General features: G+C 42.4%; 1 protein-coding gene across 1 annotated transcript; it reads right to left on the bottom strand.

Moving 5' to 3' along the window:
* Positions 1–1,281: 1,281 nt before the first annotated feature.
* Positions 1,282–21,670, bottom strand: KCNS3 (potassium voltage-gated channel modifier subfamily S member 3). Its single transcript, XM_077750951.1, has 3 exons — positions 21,574–21,670; positions 14,801–14,992; positions 1,282–3,294 (listed from the first exon to the last, which is right to left on the bottom strand). Exon 3 carries the CDS (start codon positions 3,233–3,235, stop codon positions 1,760–1,762), a length of 1,476 nt encoding a protein of 491 aa, XP_077607077.1. The 5' UTR covers positions 3,236–3,294; positions 14,801–14,992; positions 21,574–21,670; the 3' UTR covers positions 1,282–1,759.
* Positions 21,671–22,572: the final 902 nt, after the last annotated feature.

Below are 22,572 nucleotides of genomic sequence, written 5' to 3'. Positions count from 1 at the left end.
AGACAGAAATAAACCCTTGCTGATAGCGATGTAAGCAATCAGTGAGATTATACAGGCGGGGCGCTTACGTAACAGCTGGTTATCATTATTGCTATTATTACTATTATCATTACCATTACCAATGCCATTGCTGTTACTATTACTATCATTACTAGTACTATTGCTGTTACCATTACTAATTACTATTACTATTACTATACAAGCAGCCTTCAGCTACTTCACCACTAATTGGGAAATCTTTAATAAAACCGGATCCCAAATTCTATTGCTATACTTCAAAACTATATTTATGCCAACATCAAAAGGCATTTTGGGGAAAAGAAAGATTTTTCAAACGGGCAGGGGTGACACACATAAATGAATAAACCTCCAGATTCAAAAGTGGCTGTAAACCCTGCTCAGTTATATCTGTCTCAGAAGCCACAGCAACGTTAAGAGAAGGGATGAGTCAGAGTTATCTTCATCAGATAACCTACAGGCAACGTCCTTCTTTCAATGAAATGTGTCTACAGACAGGAAGTAGGATAATAAATCCAGGCGGCTTTTCCATTCAAAAAGATCTCAGGGAAAGGACTCTGTCTGACAGCATGAGTTAGAGTCACCATATATCTCCAAAATTAAGATTTTCACTAAATTCTCTCCACATGGGACGGAATTGCTCTGTCGCTGCTCTGGAAATGAGTATGTACGCCTTCCTTCATTGTGAGGGGCTTTTACAGAAGATGCAGACAGTACCGTCTCGAAGGCTATTTTTAAATGGTGGTTCATTTTATAGCTCCTGGCGTAGCTTTTTCCGGTGATTAAGGTTTCACCCCTCAGGCCATAATGAATCACATCCGTGTGTGTGGGTACCATTTCTCCTTTCTTCCTCTCATGGAATGTATCTCTGCCTGTGAATGTGGAGGTTTACTCTGCTCTGCATAATTTTCGGGTGATGAGGTTTTATCTGAACAGGAGAAATTATAAAATACAAAATATACACTGGAACGTATCTGTAAGGGCACATGCTTCATTATATATGCCAACTTGAGGATGTCCCAAATCTGTACACATTTCAGGAATATTCACTGGACGGCACGGTCTCATCATGGACATGATCCTTCTGCCTGCCACCTACCATCAATGTACTGAACAAAAGAACTAGCCCAGTGTAGATGTATATCCAACATTCAGAAACTAACAGAAAGGACTCTTGATCTCCAAAAAGAGCAGTTCCCTTCCAAACCAAGTTTGAACATCCTGCAATACATTTACTTGACATAAAAACATACAACCAAGACATTCTCCATACTGAATTAGGCAAGTTTATTAGGCTCCTAATTTCCATGTCTAGAACATGAACATGGATTTACATGCATTGTCTCGTTTTGTGGATCTTACATGCATGTAGTCTTCAGTCAGCTGGGCCTCTGATTCTACTTGTCAGTAATTTACAGTTAGCTCAATGTGAGTAGATGACAAACACAGGATGATACATAAGCCGTAGCAATAAATCCCACCCAATCCCATTTACCTTTTTTTTTTTCCAAAATCATATCACAACTTTCTCTTGTAAAAAATAAATTTCAGAACAAGGCATTTAATTCACTTTACTGAGAAAAATAAAGAAGATTCTATCATTTGGAGCAATGAATGTCCAACTATGGCTGAAAGGTACACCCTGAGAATTAAATTATTTTAACGAACCCATTGAGGTTTATAAAGCTGTGTTAACCTAACATCAGGAAGGGACACAAGATACAGGCACAAATGTCCCTGCTCATTTTGCGCTGCAATTCTCTAAGGACGCCGTGTTATAAACATCCTCGTTGTCTTCAATGCTTGACGCATCTGTAGAATCGGGATCGCTCACCACAATTCCCACAGAAGATAGACTGGTAATGAAGGCGTGCATCCGCTGGGCATAAATATCCCTAATGTTAAAGTAAGGTAGCTCATGACACTTCTCTGGTGGGTCTTCACTGCACTGGTCTACATCAATGTCCTTCTGCTTCTGGTAGTACTTGGAAAACTTGTTGAAGATAATGGTGATAGGGAGGGCCACCACCAAGATGCCACAGATGATGCACGTGCTGGCGATAAGCTTCCCGGCCAAGGTGACTGGGTGCGTGTCTCCATAGCCCACAGTAGTCATGCTGATGGTGGCCCACCACCAGCAGATGGGGATGCTGGTCAGGCTGGACGTGTGCTCGTCTTTCTCCACAGAGTAGATAAGCACAGAAAAGATGGAAATGCCCACAGAGAGAAAGAGAAGCAGCAGCCCAACTTCATGATAGCTGTGTCTCAGGGTGGCACCTAGGGACCGAAGTCCTACTGAGTGCCGGGCAAGCTTGAGGATTCGGAAAATCCTCATAAGCCTGAGGATCTGGACCACCTTGCCCATGTTCTCAATGTCCTCACTCTCTTCCTCCTTGGTGTCTACAGCCAAGGTGGCATAGAAGGGGATAATGGAGACGAAGTCAATTATGTTCAGAGGGTTCTTCCAGAATTTCTTTTGACAGGGAGCAGCAACCAGCCGGATGGCAAGCTCGCCAGTGAACCAAGCAATGCACGCGATCTCCACACCTTCCAGCACAGGGTCATCCACCTCCCCCTCCTCGTTCTGGAACTCCGACATGCTGTGCACACACATGGCCACAATGGAGGCCAGCACCACGCTCAAGGACGAGATGGCAATGAGCTTGGCAGACAGGCAGTAGGCTGGGTTTTCCATTCGAATCCAGATCTTCTTCCGGAGCTGACCAAATCGTAGCTTGTCAAACTTCTCCAGCTCCTTCTCAAACAGGGACGACTCTTCAAAGGAGGTGTCGGTACTCACGTCATTGCTCTTCTGGTCCCAGTCTTTCTCATGGTTTTCCTCCTTGCGTTCCTGGTAGCGATTACTGCAGCAGGAATCGATGAAGAGCTCATTAATACCCCAGTACTCGATCTCCTGGCAGAACGAGAATATGCACAGTTCCTCCATGACATGCAGCTTCCCCGTGTAATAAAAATTCAGAACATATCTGAACAAAGAGGGGTTCCGATCAAAGTAGTACTCCTTATCGGCCACACTATAGTCATCGCACAGCTCCAGGATGGCCTCTTCCGAGTGGCAGGTGAGCAGTTTTCCGAGTCTGGTGTGAGGAAACCGCAGGAGGGTGCTTTGGTCGACGGACTGCTTAAAGCCCCCCACGTTCAAGTTGACAAGTTCCTCATCTTGTCCAGGGCGATGGAAAAACTCACCAAACACCATGGTGGATACAGGAGGCAGGGAGCTGGATGGGAAGGGAGATGAGGAAGTTCACGCTGCACCTGGAAAGAGCACAAGACGGCATTAGCGCTGCCCCGTCGTGCCGTGCCAAGCTTATTTTTAATCTGCCCTTTCCAGGATGATGGGCTACGTGAAGAGCAAAGCAGGAAATGGAATAAAAAGGAATACAGCATTATGCATTTTAACTAGAAGAAAATGAACACAAAACAGATTATTCTCCAAAAAATACAGTTAATAGATCCATTTTTTGGGAAAAAGAAGACTGACGTCTAATTTTGATGAAACTTCGTTCCTATTTCTCTATTTTTTTTTTTTTTAGGATCCAAAATTCAGCTACCAGCCCCCAAAAAGCAACGCATTGTGGATCACTTACACAATACAAGCAACTCCAGCCTCAACCACGAGGCTCCCGCATTTGGCAATGCTCAGTTCAGACGCGATAGGCTGGCTGTAGTTCACCTCTTCCTGTGCCCAGGTCTCCGTCACACATCCTCACAAACAGTTCTCTCCTCTGCAATGACCCTCGCCCCCAACCCACACAAGACTGGGGGCTCGGCTCAGCTATTACAAAAGATGTAGCTTTCCCATCCTGCTCCCATGTTTCACTCCTTTAAGAGAAAGCCCCATCCCTACGTTTGGATGTGGACAATCAAGAGGATATAATTATCTTCCTGTCCTTAAGTTGTCCTTAAGTACCCTACATCTTAAAGATATAGTTACACTTCATGGGATAATGTTTCAGGTATATCCACAAGGAAGAAAGTGACTTGGGGAAACCTCTCTAGTTAATTGAACTATCAGTTTCCTGATACAAAAACACTCCTCTCTCGCCCCTGCTCCTTCCCCTCAGAGACAATTTCCCACACACTCCCAATCGCCCCCTACATACCCAGTCTATACTGGCCCAGCACGTACTGCCTGTTTCTAGTTCTGACACTAATAAGGATGCACCAGGTCCATTTCTCAGGGAGAAAATAATAGATTTTGACTATCACCCAATACAATGATGCTTCTTCAGAGCAAACGGTGCAGATGAAAGAAAGGTAGGAGATTGTCATAAACTAAGTTCCTATGGGGCATTATTAGATGCTTTGATAGAAATGATGCCATTTAATCCTTCTAACACTTTACAGAAGATGTATAGAAAAATGGATATGCAGAGAGGTTGAGTCAAAGATCACAGAATAGGTAAATGGTAGAGCCAGGATTTAAACCCAGATTATATTAACCCAACTCCATGCTACTTCTACTATATATACCCTCTCCCTCACTTTCTTCCCAATTAAAATCCAATAATGCAATGTGGAAAATGCTATAACAGAAACGAGTCAAGCATCGTTGGGCTTATTGAGAAAAGAACAATGACCCTTGTCATTGGTTACATTTGGCTCAAACGTTAAAGGTTCAAGCAGAGTTGACCAGACAAGGAGAATGGGCATTCCCAACAGTGGGCACCGAGGGTTGAGCATAAGCAAGATTGGGAAGAATCTTGTATATCAGTCTACAGAGTCTGGACTTTACCTGTAAGCAACACCACAAAACAATCTCTTTTAAATTTATTTAATTTATTATTTTATTAAGGTTTATTTATTTTGAGAGAGAGAAAGAGAGAGAATCCCAAGCAGGCTCTGCACTGTCAGCACACAGCTTGATGCGGGGCTCAAACCCCACAAACCATGAGATCATGACCTGAGCTGATATCAAGAGTCAGACACTTAACCAACTGAGCCACCTACATGCCCCTAAACAATCAGAATCAATGATTGGACATGGATGTCTTTGCCAGCGGTGACTTAGAAAGACCCCACTAACAGCAGCGTAGGAGTCTGCTTGGGGGGAATGTTCAGGGCCAAGGAGACAGGGCTGCTACAGAACAGGGGAGAGGAAGGGAGAAGACCCCAACTCACAAAGTGGGGGTGTGTGTAAAGAGGAAAGGAGAAAAATCAAAGGAGGTGTTGAATCAGCAGTACTTGGTGATTAGTTTGAAAAAAGAAAAGGAGGGGAAAGTTGAAAAGCAGAAAGAGGAGCGCCTGGGTGGCTCAGTCGGTCAAGCGTCCGACTTTGGCTCAGGTCATGATCTAATGGTTTGTAGGTTCGAGCCCTGCAACAGGTTCTGTGCTGACAGGTCAGAGCCTGGAGCCTGCTTCGGATTCTGTGTCTCCCTCTCTCTCTGACCCTCCCCTGCTCACACCGTCTCTCTCTCTCTCTCAGAAATAAATAAAAAACATTAAAATTTTTTTTAAAAAAAAGCAGAAAGAGAATGTGTCTTCTCCTCTGCAATAAGTGGGTGACATGGGGACAGTATTAGAGGAGGTTAAAAGCTCAGGAAGGAATTTCTTGCCCCTTATGTTTATGAAAAGCCAAGGCTGGGGGGGAGACACGGGACTCGTCCTTTGAAAAGGATGCACTGGAGAACACAGCCTTAAAGTCCGGCCCCTGTCCCCCAGGAGGAAGCCTACAGTCACAAAACATGCATGTACATTTGCTCTCGAGAAGCTAACCGAATGTGCTCTNGAAATAAAAAACATTAAAATTTTTTTTAAAAAAAAGCAGAAAGAGAATGTGTCTTCTCCTCTGCAATAAGTGGGTGACATGGGGACAGTATTAGAGGAGGTTAAAAGCTCAGGAAGGAATTTCTTGCCCCTTATGTTTATGAAAAGCCAAGGCTGGGGGGGAGACACGGGACTCGTCCTTTGAAANTTTCCAGCATCTATTTAACAGCCATTCATTTACTCCTATCCAGAACACATTCACCAGATCGAAGGTATATTTACACATATCTATGTACATTTATGATTATATAGTTATACACTTATAATTTATACATGTAAATATATACATTTATTTATAGATGTAGACATATACACATTTATATATGTATTTATAAATATATAATTAAACTTTAAATACATTAAACACATTAAAGCATTTTCTTTATGCNGACCTATGGTCCGAAAATTAGACTGCATCCTCTGTTAATGAGTCTGTGGGAAAGCAGTTGGGGGGGCAAAGCAGAATGAAGGAGAACCCTTTTGGAGGAGAATTTGACAAGATGTAGCAAAACTTTATAGACATTTACCCTTTGCCCCAGCAATCTCTCTTCCAGAAATCTCTCCCAAAGAGAGACAGACAAAAATTAAAAACACTTGCATAACTTGAAACAATCCAAACAGCCACGAATAGAAGATTGGCCAAATATATATATAGATATTTGCATATATATATATATATATATATGCAATGGAGTGACTTTGAGGATATTACTTAAGTAAAGGGAAAATATGTGTGTGTTCATACATATACATGCATATACATGTGAACACACACACACGCATGCATACATGCTTATGTAAAGCAAAAGTAACAGCCGAAGGATAAACCAAGAATGAACAAAGTGCCTCCCTAGATGAGGAGAGAGGGAACAGGAGATAGGGGACAGTGTTGGAAGCTGGACTTGGGAACTATGTAAATGTTACACATAATTATGAAACAAAAGTAAATTAAAAAAAAAGACCATCCTTAAAAATTTAAACTTACTCTATGTCAAATTGGTCATTAACCTCAGAGATATATTATTCCAAGGGTTTTATTTATTTATTTACACCTCAGAGATATATTATTCCAAGGGTTTTATTTATTTATTTATTTATTTATTTACTTTTGACAGGAAGAGAGCAAGGGACGGACAGAGAGGGGGGACAGAGGATCCGAGGCGGGCTCTGTGCTGAGAGGATGACAGCAGAGAGCCTAATGTGGGGCTTGAAATCATCAACTGCAAGATCACAACCTGAGCCAAAGTCAGATGTTCAACCAACTGAGCCATCCACATGCCCCTGAAGGGTTTTTAAATTTAATTTAATTTCAAAAATCTGACTGTACATCCGTAGGGGTATATACCATAGGACACAGTACAGGAATCTTTAAATATTTTTAGTGTTCATATTGAAATAATTATTCTGAGGGGCTCCTGGGTGGCTTAGTCGGTTAAGCGTCCGACTTTCGCTTAGGTCATGATCTCGCGGTTCGTGGGTTCGAGCCCCGCGTCGGGCTCTGTGCTGACTGCCAGCTCAGAGCCTGGAACCTGTTTCAGTCTGTGATTCCCTCTCTCTCTGACCCTCCCCTGCTCACGCTGTCTCTCTCTCTCCTAGAAATAAAAAAAAAACATTAAAAAAAAAAAGAAATAATTATTCTGAAACTTTTATGCACACATACATGGATTAAAGCAAATAAATGATTACATTAATGTCATCAAGAACCCCCAAGATTTTGAGGGCAAAATAAAAGAAATACAAATATAAAATCAAAGAAATTTAATAAAAACCCAATGATCCTAAATCTGAACTGGAAATATCATTATGGACTGATAATTTAATTTTTCTTAAAAGACAATCTTATTTCAAAAAAAAAAAAAAGACAATCTTATTTCTACTGAAAAAACCTAGAACAGAATGACTAACTCTAGTGGATGCTGTGAAGCATCACTTATATTTCCCCTTTAGAATTGAAACACTCATTCTCACACCTGCTGGAAGCATTAATAGCTAAGGGCTCTCAGTTAAGTCCCTTTTTGGGAATCACCCTCAGCCAAAGAAAGCTTCCTTGCCCAAGGTCACACTCTTTCCCCAGGCAAGTTCACATCCAGTGGCTTGTGTATGGGGGAGCTACAAAAATCCAACATCTTTTTCTCAAGGTGAGGATCCCAGTTCCTGAGTTCCCATAGGATCAGCTAAGATTTCCGCCACAACTCCATCACAGTTCAACTCCCTCCTTGCCCAATCCTACTTCCTTCTATCCCTACTGGTATTGGTCCCAAGGGAGCCTCCCAACAAACTTCCTGCACATAAATCTCTGTCTCAGTCTATTTCCCTGGAACCCAACTGAAGACACCAAATCAAGAGCAAAGCACATCTCGAGTTTGTGCAGATTGAGGCATCAAAATACAACTTCTCACTAAAAGAACAAGGGCTCCTTAGAGAAGTAGCCAATCCCAGGTCTGGGGTAAGAAATACACTAAATAAGCCTGGACTATCTTGTTACATTAGAAAGCAAGGAAGGGAAGGACAAGGGAAGATTCTGGCCAAAGATCTGTATATCAAAAAGAAAAAATCTCCAGTGAACTGAATCACATCAAGTATTAAAATCCTTGAGTTCATAATACTGTTTTTTAAGAAAGAAAGAATACGTTGCTCACCATTGAAGGGTACTAAAGTACCAACTCATTACTCTGGAATGTGAGAAAAAAAAGAAAATCAAACATTTATCTTCTTTTTCTGCATGAATTATACCTTAGGAGAACCAGATAGTAATTAAAGACAGATATTTTTCTTTATAAAAATATTCCAATAATTCAAAAACAATTGTAATAGAAACAAAATAGGACACTAAAAAATATTTATTTAGATTGAAAAACACAGTTTGAAAGTAAAAGCATGAAAACAGTCACCCAAAGAAAGCAGGAATGGCTATCCTGATAACCACACAAAATAAAAATTTTAAGACAAAAATTGTTACCAAAGGAGCATTTTATAAAAATAAAAGTCAATTGATCAAGAAAACATAAAAATGATAAATATAGATGTACCCAGCAATAGAGCGCAAGAATACTATTTCTACTTGTAGATGACATGATCATGTATTTAGAAAATCTTATGGAATATACACAAAAAATGTTATTAGAACTAATAAATTCAGCAATGTTGCAGAATATGAAATCAATATACAAAAATCCATTGTATTTCTGTACACTGGCAATGAGTAAACAGAAATATGAAATTTAAAGAATAATTCCATTTATAGTTGCACCAAAAAGTTATTATTTAGGAATAACTTTAACAAAAGTGGTACAAATTTGTGCCAAAACTACAAAATATTGTTGAAAGAAATTAAAGGAAACATAAATAAATGTATAGACACCCCCAGATAGCAGTACTCCCCAAATTAATCTATAGATTCAACACAATTCCTCTCAAAATATTAGCAGCTGTTTTTTTTCAGAAATTGACAAGCGGATTCTAAAATTCATATGGAAGTGCAAGAGACCCAGAATAGACAAACAATCTTGAAAAAGAAGAACAAAGTCAGGAAACTCATACTTCATGATTTCAAAAGTTGTGACAAAGCTACAGTAATCGAGACAGGGTAAAATTGGCATAGGATAGAGAGGGAGATCAAGGGAACAGAATTAAGAATCCAGATACACTACTGTCAACTGATTTTCAACAAGGATGTCAAGAGAATTCAATGGGGGAAAAAACACTCTTTTCAATAAGTGTTATTGGGACAATTGGATAGTCACGTGCAAAAGAATACAATTGGGATGCCTACCTCACACTACTATATACAAAAGTTAATTTATCAGTGGATCAGAGACCTAAATATAGGTGCCAAAACTATAAAACACTCATAAGAAAATGCAGATATAAATCTTTGTGAGCTTGGACTAAAGTGGCTTCTTAGCTATGACACCAAAATCATAATAAAATAAGAGGAAAAATAGATAAACTGACTTCAAAAGTAACAATTGTGTGCCTCAAAGGGCACTATCAAGTCAAAGGACAAGAATCAAGAAAATGAAAAGACAACCTACATGATGTGAAAATACATTCATAAATAAATTATCAATAATGGTCTAGTATCCAGAATAAAGAACTCTTTCAACTTGATAATAAAAAGTCAAATAACCCACTTCCAAACAGGCAAAGGGTTTCTTCAACAGACATTTCTCTGAAGATATACAACATTTCTCTGAAGATATACAAATGGCCAAAACGTCCATGAAAAGATGGAACGTTGTTCGGCATTAGCGAAATGCCAATCAAAACCAAAAAATAACACTTCACACTACAAGGATGGCCAAAATCAAAAAATAATAATAACATAAGCATTTTAGCATAATGCAAGTGTTAGTGAGATGTGGAGAAATGGAACCCGTAATGTAAAACGGTGCAGCCATTTTGGAAAAGAGTTTAGCACATTTCTGAAAAAGTTAAACACAGAATTACCATATGATTCAACAATTCCACTCCTAAGTATATTTCCAAGAGAACTGAAAACATATGTACAAAGGATACACACTAATGCCCATAGCAGCCTTTATTGATAAAAGCCAAAGAGGGAAAACTACCCAAATGTCCAGGTCCGTTAATTGATGAATGGATAAACAAAATGGTCTATCCATTCAATGGAATATTTGGCCATAAAAAGGAACGAATTACTGATATGACAACATTTTTCATTGTAGATAACAATGTTTTGAAAAGATTATTCTAATGAAGAAGCCAGACCAACACAGGCCACACATTGTATGATTCCATTTATATGAAATTACCCAGAGGAGGCGAACCCGTAGAGACAGAAAGTAGATTCGTGGTTTCCAGGGACGGGGAGAAGACTGGTAGGATGTGACTGCTAACAGGTATGTGTTTCTTTTGGGGATAATAACAATGTTCTAGAATTAGATGACTGTACAACCTTTAGAATATACTAAGAAGACCCCAATCGCGCATTTTTAAAAAGGTAAATTGTATCGTAAACGAAGTATATCTCAATAAAACTGTTCTTAAAAATAGGATTCCAGCTAATAGAGAAGGAATGATAGAATTAAAATGTCCCTATTTTGCAAGTCATCATGAAATGACAGATCTAGGTTGCTAACAACCCAGGTAAAAAGCTGATGGGAAACTTCACAACAGCTACATCAGAATAGCAATACCTGAGCTCACGGAACAAGCCTGCAGTAACAGAGAGAAACAAGACATAATACGCCTCTTGGTGGAAGTAAATACACAACTCCGCAGCATTTCGACAACAGCAACAACAACAAATCAGGCCTGAGTTTTACTGAGAGGCTAGATCTGCCACTTGAATCAAATGGAGATTTCATAGGAACATGTGCAGTGAGTGACACAGCAAAATCCAGACTGTGGGAAACTGTGCGGGACAAACGGCACAGACCAGATAAGTGACATATCAAATAGATCCAATGTGTGGGCTTTGTATGACTCCTGATTTTAACAGGCCAAATGCTTAAAAACATATGAAAAACAGTGACATCTGAGTACCAACCTGATACGTGACAATATAAAAGAATGACTGTTACATTTTCAATGTGCTGATGGTATTGTAAGTATGCTTTTTAAAAGAATCCTTATCTTTTGCAAATATATACTAAAATTTTATGGATAAAATTATACATTTGGGATTCAGTTCAAAGTAATCCATGGGGAGCGACAGAGTTGGGAGGTGGGGGATGGGGATGGGGGAGGTGTATCTTGCTCATACAAGAGATGGCCATGAACTGATCATTGTTGCAGTTCATGAACTGATCATTGTTGCAGTTGTGTGGCGGGTACAGGAGTTGAATGTACTATTCTCCCTATTTTCGTACATGTTAAAATTCTCCATCAAAAGTGTTTCAAGAAAAATTTACCAAGCACCTTTTTGGGCCATGTATTGTGTAGTAAGTGCTTTCATACACACCATTGGTTACCCTGGAATTCCCAGCAACCCATGCAGTAGGAGGCAATGAGGAACCACCAGTGAAGAATCTCCTTTAATTCTCTAACAGTCCTTAGTGGTAGATCTTATACCCCATGTTGCAAAGAGGGACACCTAAGGTGCAAGTTTGGTCAACATTACCCAGCTTTTATGTGGCCGACTCTTTTCACTATGCCTCAAACTATGAGTATTTAAGTGGGAGGCAGGAGGGACTGGCTGATCTTTAAATTCACATAGTTTTTCAACATCCTCATTAAAGAATGCTGTAGTCTTTAGCAGGGGATTTGGTATACGCATGCCGAGGACACGTGCAATCTCCAATCCAACACATCTGGGAGTACAAAAGGCATTTGGCTGCAAAGTTGAAAAATCAACTGCTATTTTTGTTCTCTTTCTCAAGAAGAGCATCGGCTCGCCAAATCGCTCCCCCAGCCTACTATCAACCCAAATTACTCATGGCGAGAACACTATCTACTGTATTTGGCTACCTTGTGCCTCTTGGTGTTTACAAGATTGAAAAGAAAGAAAAAGATGTCAAAAATCCAAGATATTCACCGGCAGCTTAAAAGAGAAACTGCATTGATCTTCTCTCCAAGTGGCACCCTGTAAAAGGCTTTCCAAAGCCATTAACCTCTTACTCACCTCTTCTTAGTCCACTTCCCTCTCTTTTTGCTTTATGCTCTCAAACTCACTTAAAAATACTCTCAGAGCAGTGTCTTTTCAAGGCTGACAAACACATACGCACACAAGTGAGCATGAGTGGCTCTGATAATGCTCTTGTTTGGCTCAGAAAAATAACAAAAGCAGAACAAACCCAAGTCGCTACTTTTATGGGGCAGAACCACTTTTTTCAATCAATTCCACAAATGTAAATAAACACCTAGATTCCTTCTGCCCTCTTACTTGCCCAAAATCCACCTTAATCCTCCTATCAAATTAAAACAAGGCATTTTTCAGAATTAATACTGCCATCTCTTTGGAACATTCTTCTAAGAGCTGCATTTTATCCCATTAAATATAAAAGAAAAATCACTAATTTTTAAAAATGTTTTTATTTATTTATTTATTTTGAGAGAGACAGAGAGAGCAGGGAAGGGGCAGAGAGAGAGGAAAAGGGAGAATCCCGAGCCGGCTCCGAACTTTCAGCGCAGAGCCGGATGTGGGGCTTGAGCTCACAAACCGTGAGATCATGACCTGAGCCAAAATCAACAGGCGGACACTTAAATGACTGAGCCACCCAGAAGCCCCAAAAATCACTACTGTTTCTTAAAAGCTTAGGTCACACTAACTCATATTTCTGCCCGTGGCATGTGAGAATATTCCAAATAAAACCAAGCAGATGTAAGCAGAATTAGAAATCTAAAGTCAATCCACACCCATGAATGGAGGCACCTTCCCTGACCTTCTCTCACAGCAAGCTCCCCATGCACTGGTGTGGGTAACGTGTAAGGAAAAGACAATCGGTACTGACGATGGGCCAGAGAAGACAAGAAGGCGGGGGGAAATGTCAGGGGCACCGCACAGCGCACCCTGTGTGGAACTGGGAATGGAGATGCCAGCGTTCCTTGGTTCAGGCCCTCGTGACGCGGCGTTATCAGAGCCGGCAAAATAGTGCACTTCTGAGAAACAAATAGCTACTTCTGAGACACCTAGAAGGTCATGCCCAGAGCCAGCGTATAGAATACATGAAATTTCAAAGAGCTTTCTGGAAGAGAGGTGGCTCCCTCCACCTGAACAGTCCTATCAGAACTGTGTTCGTTCCCTCCGGACCTCTAGTTAGTGTGGCTGCTCCTCTCCAGGGACCCTGTAATTCGTACAGCTCGTCTCCAAGCAGAGGCCGCTCAGAAGGCTGAGTGATTTAGTGAGACACGTGGCCAGAGATCTGTCCTGTTTGTAAAAAGCAAAGAATCACAGGCGAAAGATTTTCCACCTGGACTGGGAAAAACGTGGGTCGGCAACAAGACGAGAGCCTACCACGAGGCACGTTATGTGGAGGAGCCCACACGTTAGTGGTTGCGCTGGGGGGGGTTCTGGAGTCCAGGGGAGGGGGTTTTAGAGAATCTGAACGCACCTGAGCCAAATTGATAGGTCCCCTCCACCCACTTCCTCACCCCCTCACCTCCTAACAGCCCGCGGTGCACTGTTATCTTAGCATCCACCGTAAGACAGTATAATGCTTTCCCAGCTCTCCTCACCGCCACAGGCCTGACCAGGGCTGTCACTAGCCCCTAAGCCCTTCCAGGGAAGGAACCACGCATTGCTACCTCTACAGTCTCAGCCGTTTCTGCTCATTTCTGCCCATGGTCTAGTGAAAGATACTCGTTTATGGGGAAGAAATAAAGGGCTATCACTGTTTTTGTCAAAGAGCTAGCAGAATGATCTAGACCAGACAAGGTGAAATGAAATGCTTCCAGCCGCCAAACAAGTAAGTTAAACAAATCAAGTGGGCTGGCTGGGACTCTGGTGAACTCTCCAGAGACAGAGACTACTGAGCACCAGAATCCTTTGTGGGAACAGAGGGCCAGGCTCCAGAAGAACCCGGAAATCCTGATTTTTATGTGGGATAGCTCGTTTAATTAGAGTTGATCCAGCATGTTCTCAACGTTACTTGGCTCCAACAACATGTGCCTCCATGCCAGCTCCTTCCGATAAGCCCCCAATCTGTGGCCTGAGCCAGACGTATCAACCCAGCTCCACAGCCAATTTTAAACCAGACTGACTTAAATGGACACAAATGGAATCTTATCATAATAACAGTAGTGCTACTTTCTCAAGTCTGAACTATCAATGACAAGAGGGGAGGTGGGCAATGTGGGCTACAGATTCTTCCAGAGCTGGCTTGATGCATCCCCCAAAAGAATCCAACCTATGTCTTCCCAGGCTGGCTCTCTCCCTTCCTCCTTCAGTCATGTGCCCCAGCTGCCAGTGAATTTGAGTCAGAATCGCCTCCCCGGTGTCTGACCTTCATTTCTGTCACTACACTGTAAGGCTCATTCTCCCCTCCCTTTGATAAGTAATGGGGCCAGAGAAAAGATCGGTGGCAGCTCTTACCTTTGTGGTGTCGATGTCACACTCTCTGCCCTCATCCTGTCCAGTGGAATGTCCATCATCATCCAAGAAGCTCCGCCCTTCTTCCCTCGCAGGAATGTGTGGTGTACATAGGCATTTAGTGGCCAAAAAGAAAGGAAGAATCCTGTTCTCTGGTTGTATGGGCCAAAGCAATCACTGGGAAATCACTCTCACCTGCCGAAGAAACCATAGGTCAAGTTTTAGTTCCAAGGAAGAAACACACCAACATGTTCTATCTCAAACTCAGCAATCTGGGCATTTCACTGATTAGACCCATATCTTAGAGGCTCATCTCATCTTAGGAAGTGGGCGGTCTTCTCCCAGCCATGGGACCATCATCATTCCCACTGGACACATGGAGAGAGAGGCGTCTTAGTCCCAGGACCAGACTCACAATTGCTCTCAGGCTCACAGACTCTCAGGTCTTGACTCTAGTGGACACTTGGGTTTCTTCACAGACCTCAAAACCAGTAAAATCTCCAAGGATAAAATGAGCCACTAGAGTTAGGGCTGCAGTCATTCACTCCCACACATAATTTCTTCTAGGAGCGTTATTTTCCTAGCTAATTCATCAAGGATATACTTATAAGCTTCTAAATGAATATATTTCAGCGACCAAGTTCTGAGTGTGACTGCCCTAATAGAATTAACAGTGCTGCTCTAATTTGAAATCAATTTCAAAGGCTGGCCAAATTTGATTTTGCTTTATTCGTCCATTGTTATATTTCACAGATCAGAAATGACTACACAAACTAGATCAGAGTCCTCTGGTTAAAATGTGTGTGTGCATGTGAGTGTGAGTGTGTGTGTGTGTGTAGGGGTGTTCTGTATCAAAACAAAAGGACAAATTTACATTTCTCTCTCTGAATAAATTAAGGAAACCACAAAAATTTCCAGTTCCCCACAAGGTAAACTGTGTCTCATGCTGATGCATTCCCACAGATTGATACTAGTATCTAAGCACCCACCATTGATTTTCATGTTTTCAGATCAATGCTACTTCCTACAGGGGGCCAGAGGTGGGGTGGGGAGGAAGAAGAAAAGATGGAGTCCAAGCTCCAGAAAGAAAATGAAAGAAGTGCCTCCAGCTACGTCAGTCATTAAACAAACATTCATTATAGTTTAAGATCTGCCTGGAATTATCCTAGGCATTGGGATTATGAACAAGACGCAGTGCCTGCCCTCTTCTCCCCGGCCCCTAGGAGCTCCCAGGCCCAGAACCAAATGTAATAAACAAGTAATGGTGTCCTACCAACATTAAAAGGGCAATGGTGAGGGAGCAAAGTAGGAGCACACCAGTCCCCACAATGGCCAGAGCAACTCTTCAGTGTGTTTCTACCTCTAATAAAGATAACAAGGAAAGACCCAGAAAAAAAAATGCAGCTCTACCCACAGTGAATCTCTGAGATGGGACTGTTAGCAGAAGAGGTCAAGAAATCTCAACTGGGAGGGGCGCCTGTGTGNAAAAAAAAAAAAGAAAGAAATCTCAACTGGGATGAGTAAAATCAATTCAGGAGCTAAAATCTCTCCTCCTCCTCCTCCATATCCTCTCAGCAACACATCATTGGGTCAACCTTAGATACTTGTGTTCCACTAAAATGCAGAAATGGGTCTCTGCCTTTTCTAGAGGGTACAGCACACACATATAGTCTTTCCTTTGCCTACCAGATGACTTTCCAAATGTAGCACATTTTAAGGGGAGGTAAGATTAATCTGGCTGGGAGATAATTAATTAACTGCAAACAGCTTTGACACGACTATATTAATTACTGAAGAGAAAAAAATTAACAAAGTACTTAAGCTATTCAGCACTTCTAAAAAACCCCAAGCACTGCTGGGCTTTGGCTCATCACAGAAGGGCTGGCCCAGGGACAGACTGTGAGGTGAGCCAAGTGTATCTTTCTTACAGAAACTGGTACCTAGTGGGCCCTCCATCAATGTCTGATGAATTACTAACATCCCAGGCTGCCTTTCTCTTTCCTTCCCCGAACTCAGAATTCTAGTGTCCTGCCTCATTTCCCATCACTATGACTCCTGTACCCCACCCTCCAAAAAACTGAATTTTTGGGAAAGATATACCAGAATACCTCTCGGTGTGAATTTATGCCAATTCACCCTCCTCCTAGGGCATTCACATTCTAAGGGTGACCTTTCCCTTGTAAAATGATAACCAGCACTTTCTGAGTCCCTACAACATGCCAGGAACTTTCCAGGAGTTTCACATACATATCACTTCTACCTTCAACCACCGTAAATGTTAACTGTTGTTACTCCCTTTTTATAGGTGGGACATCGAGGCTCAGGGAAGCTATTTGTCCAAAGTCCAGTGAATGCCAGAGCTTCAGCTAAGTCTGCCTGATGTCAATCAGCACAGAAAATCAAGATCCACATTCAGTGGTCAGGGAAAACCAAGGAGTGGGAGAAGTGGGCAAAACATGGCCCAGACCACCAGAATTTGGGAAAGAAAAATGTGTGCACCCAACACATTCTCCCCTTCCTGCATACCAGTCCCACCCAATGGTTCTACTCTCCACGCTCCTACCATCTCTGTCAGAGTGTAACTGTTCAAAAGAAGAGAGTATCGTTTGTGATTTAGCACTGAAGCAGGTTTCTGACTTTGCTGAGTGATTCAGCAGGATTCTGGCAAAACACATCGAGCTCATTGAGGTATTGCTGGCCTCTGTAGAACCCTCTTCACAGTACAAAGGGAGATCTTCTCCAGCATCCTTGCGATAGACCCTCCAGCTCACCTATATTTCCTGGTGGGTTGACCACAGCGTTCAAAAATGTACAAAATGACTTCCTCCATTATTGAGAGGGAAAGGGTGAAGATCAGGTGGCAGACTGGACTCTTCTATCATCCCGATTGCTGACATCCATTCTTGGAACACAATGAGGAAGACCACATGGACAAGCAGACAATACACAGCAGTAATAATAACTCCCTATGCTCTTTTCTTAACACTCAAGTTAAACTGTAAAACCAGTGCCTGAGAGAATAAAGCAGGCATTCCGGGTGTCACTGCTGCATAGGCCTGTGTCTTATGCACTTGCACAGAATCCTGAATGTACCTGTCACTGCCCTGCTCACATTCTTCTGAAATATTGGCACCTCCGTGCTACCCACTAGCCTGAGAAGCCTCCAGTTAAGGACAGTGTTAAAATATCAATCTTCATATTAATTATCCCTGTTATACAATGGTGCTTGACACATTTTTATTGAACCATTGCGTGGCAATGAGACTAAACAGTAAATTAACTAAAAGAATCAATACAGATAATGAAAGGCAGTTGGTCAGCAAAGGAAGTAGAGGAGGAAAGTGTGAAAGATTAAAGTTGGTTGCCAAGACCCATCCCAGCACTTTCTAAAAGAAGTATAATCCTGAAGATGTGGCAGGTTCCAGCCCTGATGGACACATCTCAGGTGGATTTTTAAGCGTCTAGACCTAGAGTTCCAGGTATCATCAGATACCTACCTCCCCTTGTTCCGATTCTAGGCTCCCTGAGGCACCTCCTGGCAAGTTCAGTTCCCAGGCACCTCGCTATGTCCACCCTCTCTGCTAGTTTTATTTATTAGTAGAACATAATAAGATGAGAAGAGGTTTATTCACTCAGTCTTCTGTGAGTTCCTATGAGAGTCAATCTGCTAGAGTCTGGTACTCTGAAAGTGAGTTTCTGAAGTTGCCGGGCTGAGCGAGAGCTTGACCTTGACCTGTGATAAGGTCACCAGGTAGATGGCACCACGAAGCACCATCCTGACAGCCAGCCGGCTTTCCTTGGAGACACCCTGACCTTGCAAATTTCTACACGGAGTTTCTTCACCTTTCACACGACTGACAGCTTGAGGCCAGGGGATCCTCTCGTGGGGGGCTGTGCGATGCACTGTATGATGTATTGCAGCATCTCTGGCCTCTACCCGCTAGACACCAGGACCACATCTCTCTTCCCCCTAAGGTTGTGACACCCAAAATTGTCAAACGTCCCCCAGAAAGCAAACCCATTGCCAGTTGTGAACCACTGCTCTGAAGTAGACCTCAGGCACCCCTCCGGGAGCTGAGAGTTCAGAAAGCTCGGAATGGCAGATGGTACTAATACGTCGTCCGCTGACAGGGGCCGGGGAGAGTCCCCCAGACACTTGTTATTTTAGAATTCAGTCATGGCATTCCTGGTGTCAGACAAGCGAAACTGTGCAAGTGAGGAAAGATAAAAGGAAGGTTAACCTTTTGTTGAAACTCGAAGCATGCTTCGAGCAATTTGAGTCTAGAGTAAGGGTAAGTGATTTTCCTTGAAAATCTATCTGATATTTGCTCACATTTTCGATGGCAGAATTGACACACAGCGCAATGCATTAATACGGCTGGAAAGATGGCTTACTACAGCTCTCCACAGGTACAGGCCCGCCTGCTGACCAGACCCACTCTTTTCTCTTTTTATAATGTTTGTTTATTTTTGAGAGAGAGAGAGAGGGAGAGAGAGAGAGAGAAAGAGATCAAGCACAGGAGAGGCAGAGAGGGCGGCAGGGGTTCGGAGCAGGCTCTGTGCTGACAACGAGAAGGGCGAGATCTCATGAAGGGCAAGATCATGACCGAGCCAAAGCTCGAAGCTGAACCAACTGACTCCCCCAGGCGCCCGTGACCAAACCCATCCCTGACCAAAGCTCCAATCTTGGAAACTCACTGATGTCCCAGGAAAAATGCAAGCATATGCCAGTTTTATAGTCTTGCCACTATTTATCAATCAAAGACTACTTTTCAATAAAATCTAAAAGTGATGAAATAATAGGAATAATAACAAAAGGTGAAATTTGACCCTACTTCTATCTTGATTAGCTAATGAGAGTTGTGGTATGGGGTTTCGCTTAAATAAAATTAAGACATCACAATCAGTCTAAAATTGGATTTAGTGTCCCAGAAAAATGGTAGTTATATTTAAATCCTATAATCCAAAGCAATCAGAATCATACAATACTTGCCAGTTGATTCAGACAGGAGATTACTAAGAATATCCCTGAGTTACTTAGTTTTTCCAAATTATCAAAATTTAAAATGTACATTAATATAAGAAATCCTTGAATTAACAAACACTTTTTAAAAATTTCACTGCGTCCCAGGAAGAGAATGAACACTCCTCAGGATCTAATACATTCAGGGATTAAAAGTAAATTTATGAAACATAATAATAAAGATAAATTTATTGACGTTCTAGTCTTCAGGGAGGAAACCAGTAAGCACCTTCCAAAGCAAAGACTCTAAATTATATTTGAAAAGTTGATATAAGTTATATTTTCTTGGCCATCAAGAAAGAGTAAATGCAATACCATCTCCAGCAATCCCTAAGGCTTGAAGCACGGGTAACTAAATACCACTTTCCTCTTCTTGGGCTCTCTGTTCCTAGACAACCCTCCCTGGGGGACAGAGGGAGACAGCAGGCTGCTGCTGAGTCACCGAGTCACCTCCAAAGGCAATCTGCAGAAAGGAGAGCAAGGAAAAGTCCTGTGGAAGGGTGTGCACCTCACAAGAGGGAGAGAAACCTCATGGTCACTGATCCCAGCAGGGTCATCCCCGTGTGTTAACAGGGCTCTGGGACCACCCTGAGTGGCCCATAAGGCTGCCACAATTCCACCAGTCCCAGAAAGGAACTGCCCTGCACCCCACACTTGCAGAAACCCCCTAAAGCATGACTGGCTGAAAACTGGGACTCAGGAAACAGGCAGGCAAATCAGCCCCCCCAGGGGCTTTGAACCCTGTGCTCTGTCTCATCAGTCCCCATGTTCTCGACAGTTGATGTATCAAGTGTCTGCACTAACACAGTGATAAAAAGAGCAACCGAAAGCAAACAGTTTTGTAGAGTAGAGGGGGAGGAACAGAGCATGCCAGGCTAATGGTGACTGGAAACCAGTAAAAGGAAACCTTCTGGAGGGCACTGGAGCAATGTGTATCACAAAATTGTCGTTCCACCTCTGAGAATGTATCCTGAGAGAATGGATTAGACAAGTGTGCAAGGATGGGTATCCAAGGATGTTTACTGCTTCCGCAGTTACTCAAAAGAGTAAAAAGTCAAAGGCCAGCTAAATGTCCATCAACAGGGAAATACTCAGATTAGGAGGTAGCCATGTAATGGAATACTGTGTGGCCATTAAAAACACTAAAATAATAATAATAGTAAGAGCTCCCATGTACCGAATCAGGTGTTTCAATACCTCTGAGTGTTTGCACGTCTCAACCCATTTAGTCCTCACAACACTTGAACAGGTGGTATTTTTACTGGATTTATTTCACAGATGGAGAAACTGGTAAATAGAGAAATTAACTAACTCTCCAGGGTCAACAGCTAAGTGATAGCCTCATGGATTGGATTTGAACAATAATGCTCTAAAGCCATCTGCTTAACCACAATGCTCTACTACCTGTAGATTCATGAAAAGATCATCCCAATATGCTAAGCAAAATGAGAAAATAATTATAATACAATATATGGCATGCTCTGATCCTTATAAAATATGTCTAACTTTATAAAGTGGGAAAAAAAATCTATAAGAATATACACTGAAATGTTAAATGCATTCTCTCTGGATGATAGAAGCCGGGTCGATTTTTGCTTTCTACTCCATACCTCTCAACCTTGTGTTACTTTCCTTGCAAGCATTAAGAAACACTCGTGTAAACAATCATTTCTATTTGGAAAAATAAACAGTCAAAAGTCGGCTCAGCCAGGGCTTGGGGAAAGGAGGGGGAATGGACATGAAGCGAACATACAGACTTGCGTGAGATGGGATGCTTTCCCGACGGGCTCCTTTGTCATCTGGAGAATCACAAGCTTCTGCGGTTGGTCGACGTCTGCTTTGTGGCAGGCACTGTCCCAGAACTGCGGAAATCAAAGGACAACATGAGTCCTGCCCTCAGGGCTTATAGTTGCAGAGAAGGGGTTATAGGAAGGTATGTAGGTAAACAAATAAGTGTAGTACAAGGCGGGAAGTGTCAGGTACCCTGAGGAGAGGCGCCGAGAGAGTGCCGTGGAAATTCGGAGGAGGTAATGGGTCCCTCAGGGATCCCGAAGTAGGGACAACGACCGGAACAGGAGGCATGTGAGTTGAGCCTTGAGGGTCGGGTCGGACATAAACAAGTAAAGAAGAGAAGTAAGTAAGAAGGCCGTTCTCCAAGGAGGGGAAGGGACACACAAAGCCGTGGGGACCAGCAAGTCTGTGTTACGCACAGAGAGCAGAAAACAGTCGAGTCCGGCTGATGGAGCCCTATGACCTAGAGGTATTCATATAGAATATAAAGAACTCCACCTGCGTTATCCACACCTTTGTGAGCCAGGAATAACCGAGGTGAGTGATATCCCTTAGGAAAGAAGAACAGATTACAGGTGGCCATTCGAACAATCTGCTGAAGCAGGGACCATAACTCAGGCTCCTGAACTATTTAGCCACAAGAAACCAGTCAGAAAGACATTAAAAAAAAAAACAAAACCAAAAAAACACCTCTTGGAGTTATTGTTGTTCCCAGAACATCTCGAAAATGAGAGGCCAGTGTTGGGTAGAGCAACCCACCAGGAACTGCGGCGAGCAAAGGTGGCCAACAGTGAACCCCAGTAGTGTCTACAGAAGCGCAGACTGACAAGGCCAGAAACGTGGGCAATAGCCCATGAATTCACCCCACTATTCTTCTGCACGTCCACCTAACAGAGCAGGAAAGTAGGGGTCAGGAGGGAGAATTCGGGAGGTCCTTGGACTTAGACCGGGGCGAGGGGCC

The sequence above is a fragment of the Crocuta crocuta genome, unplaced genomic scaffold, assembly GCF_008692635.1.
Source record: "Crocuta crocuta isolate KB4526 unplaced genomic scaffold, BGI_CrCroc_1.0 scaffold129, whole genome shotgun sequence".
Classification (NCBI taxonomy): Eukaryota; Metazoa; Chordata; class Mammalia; order Carnivora; family Hyaenidae; genus Crocuta; species Crocuta crocuta.
Note: the sequence above shows the minus strand (reverse complement) of the source record. Positions and strands in the feature narration are given on the sequence as shown.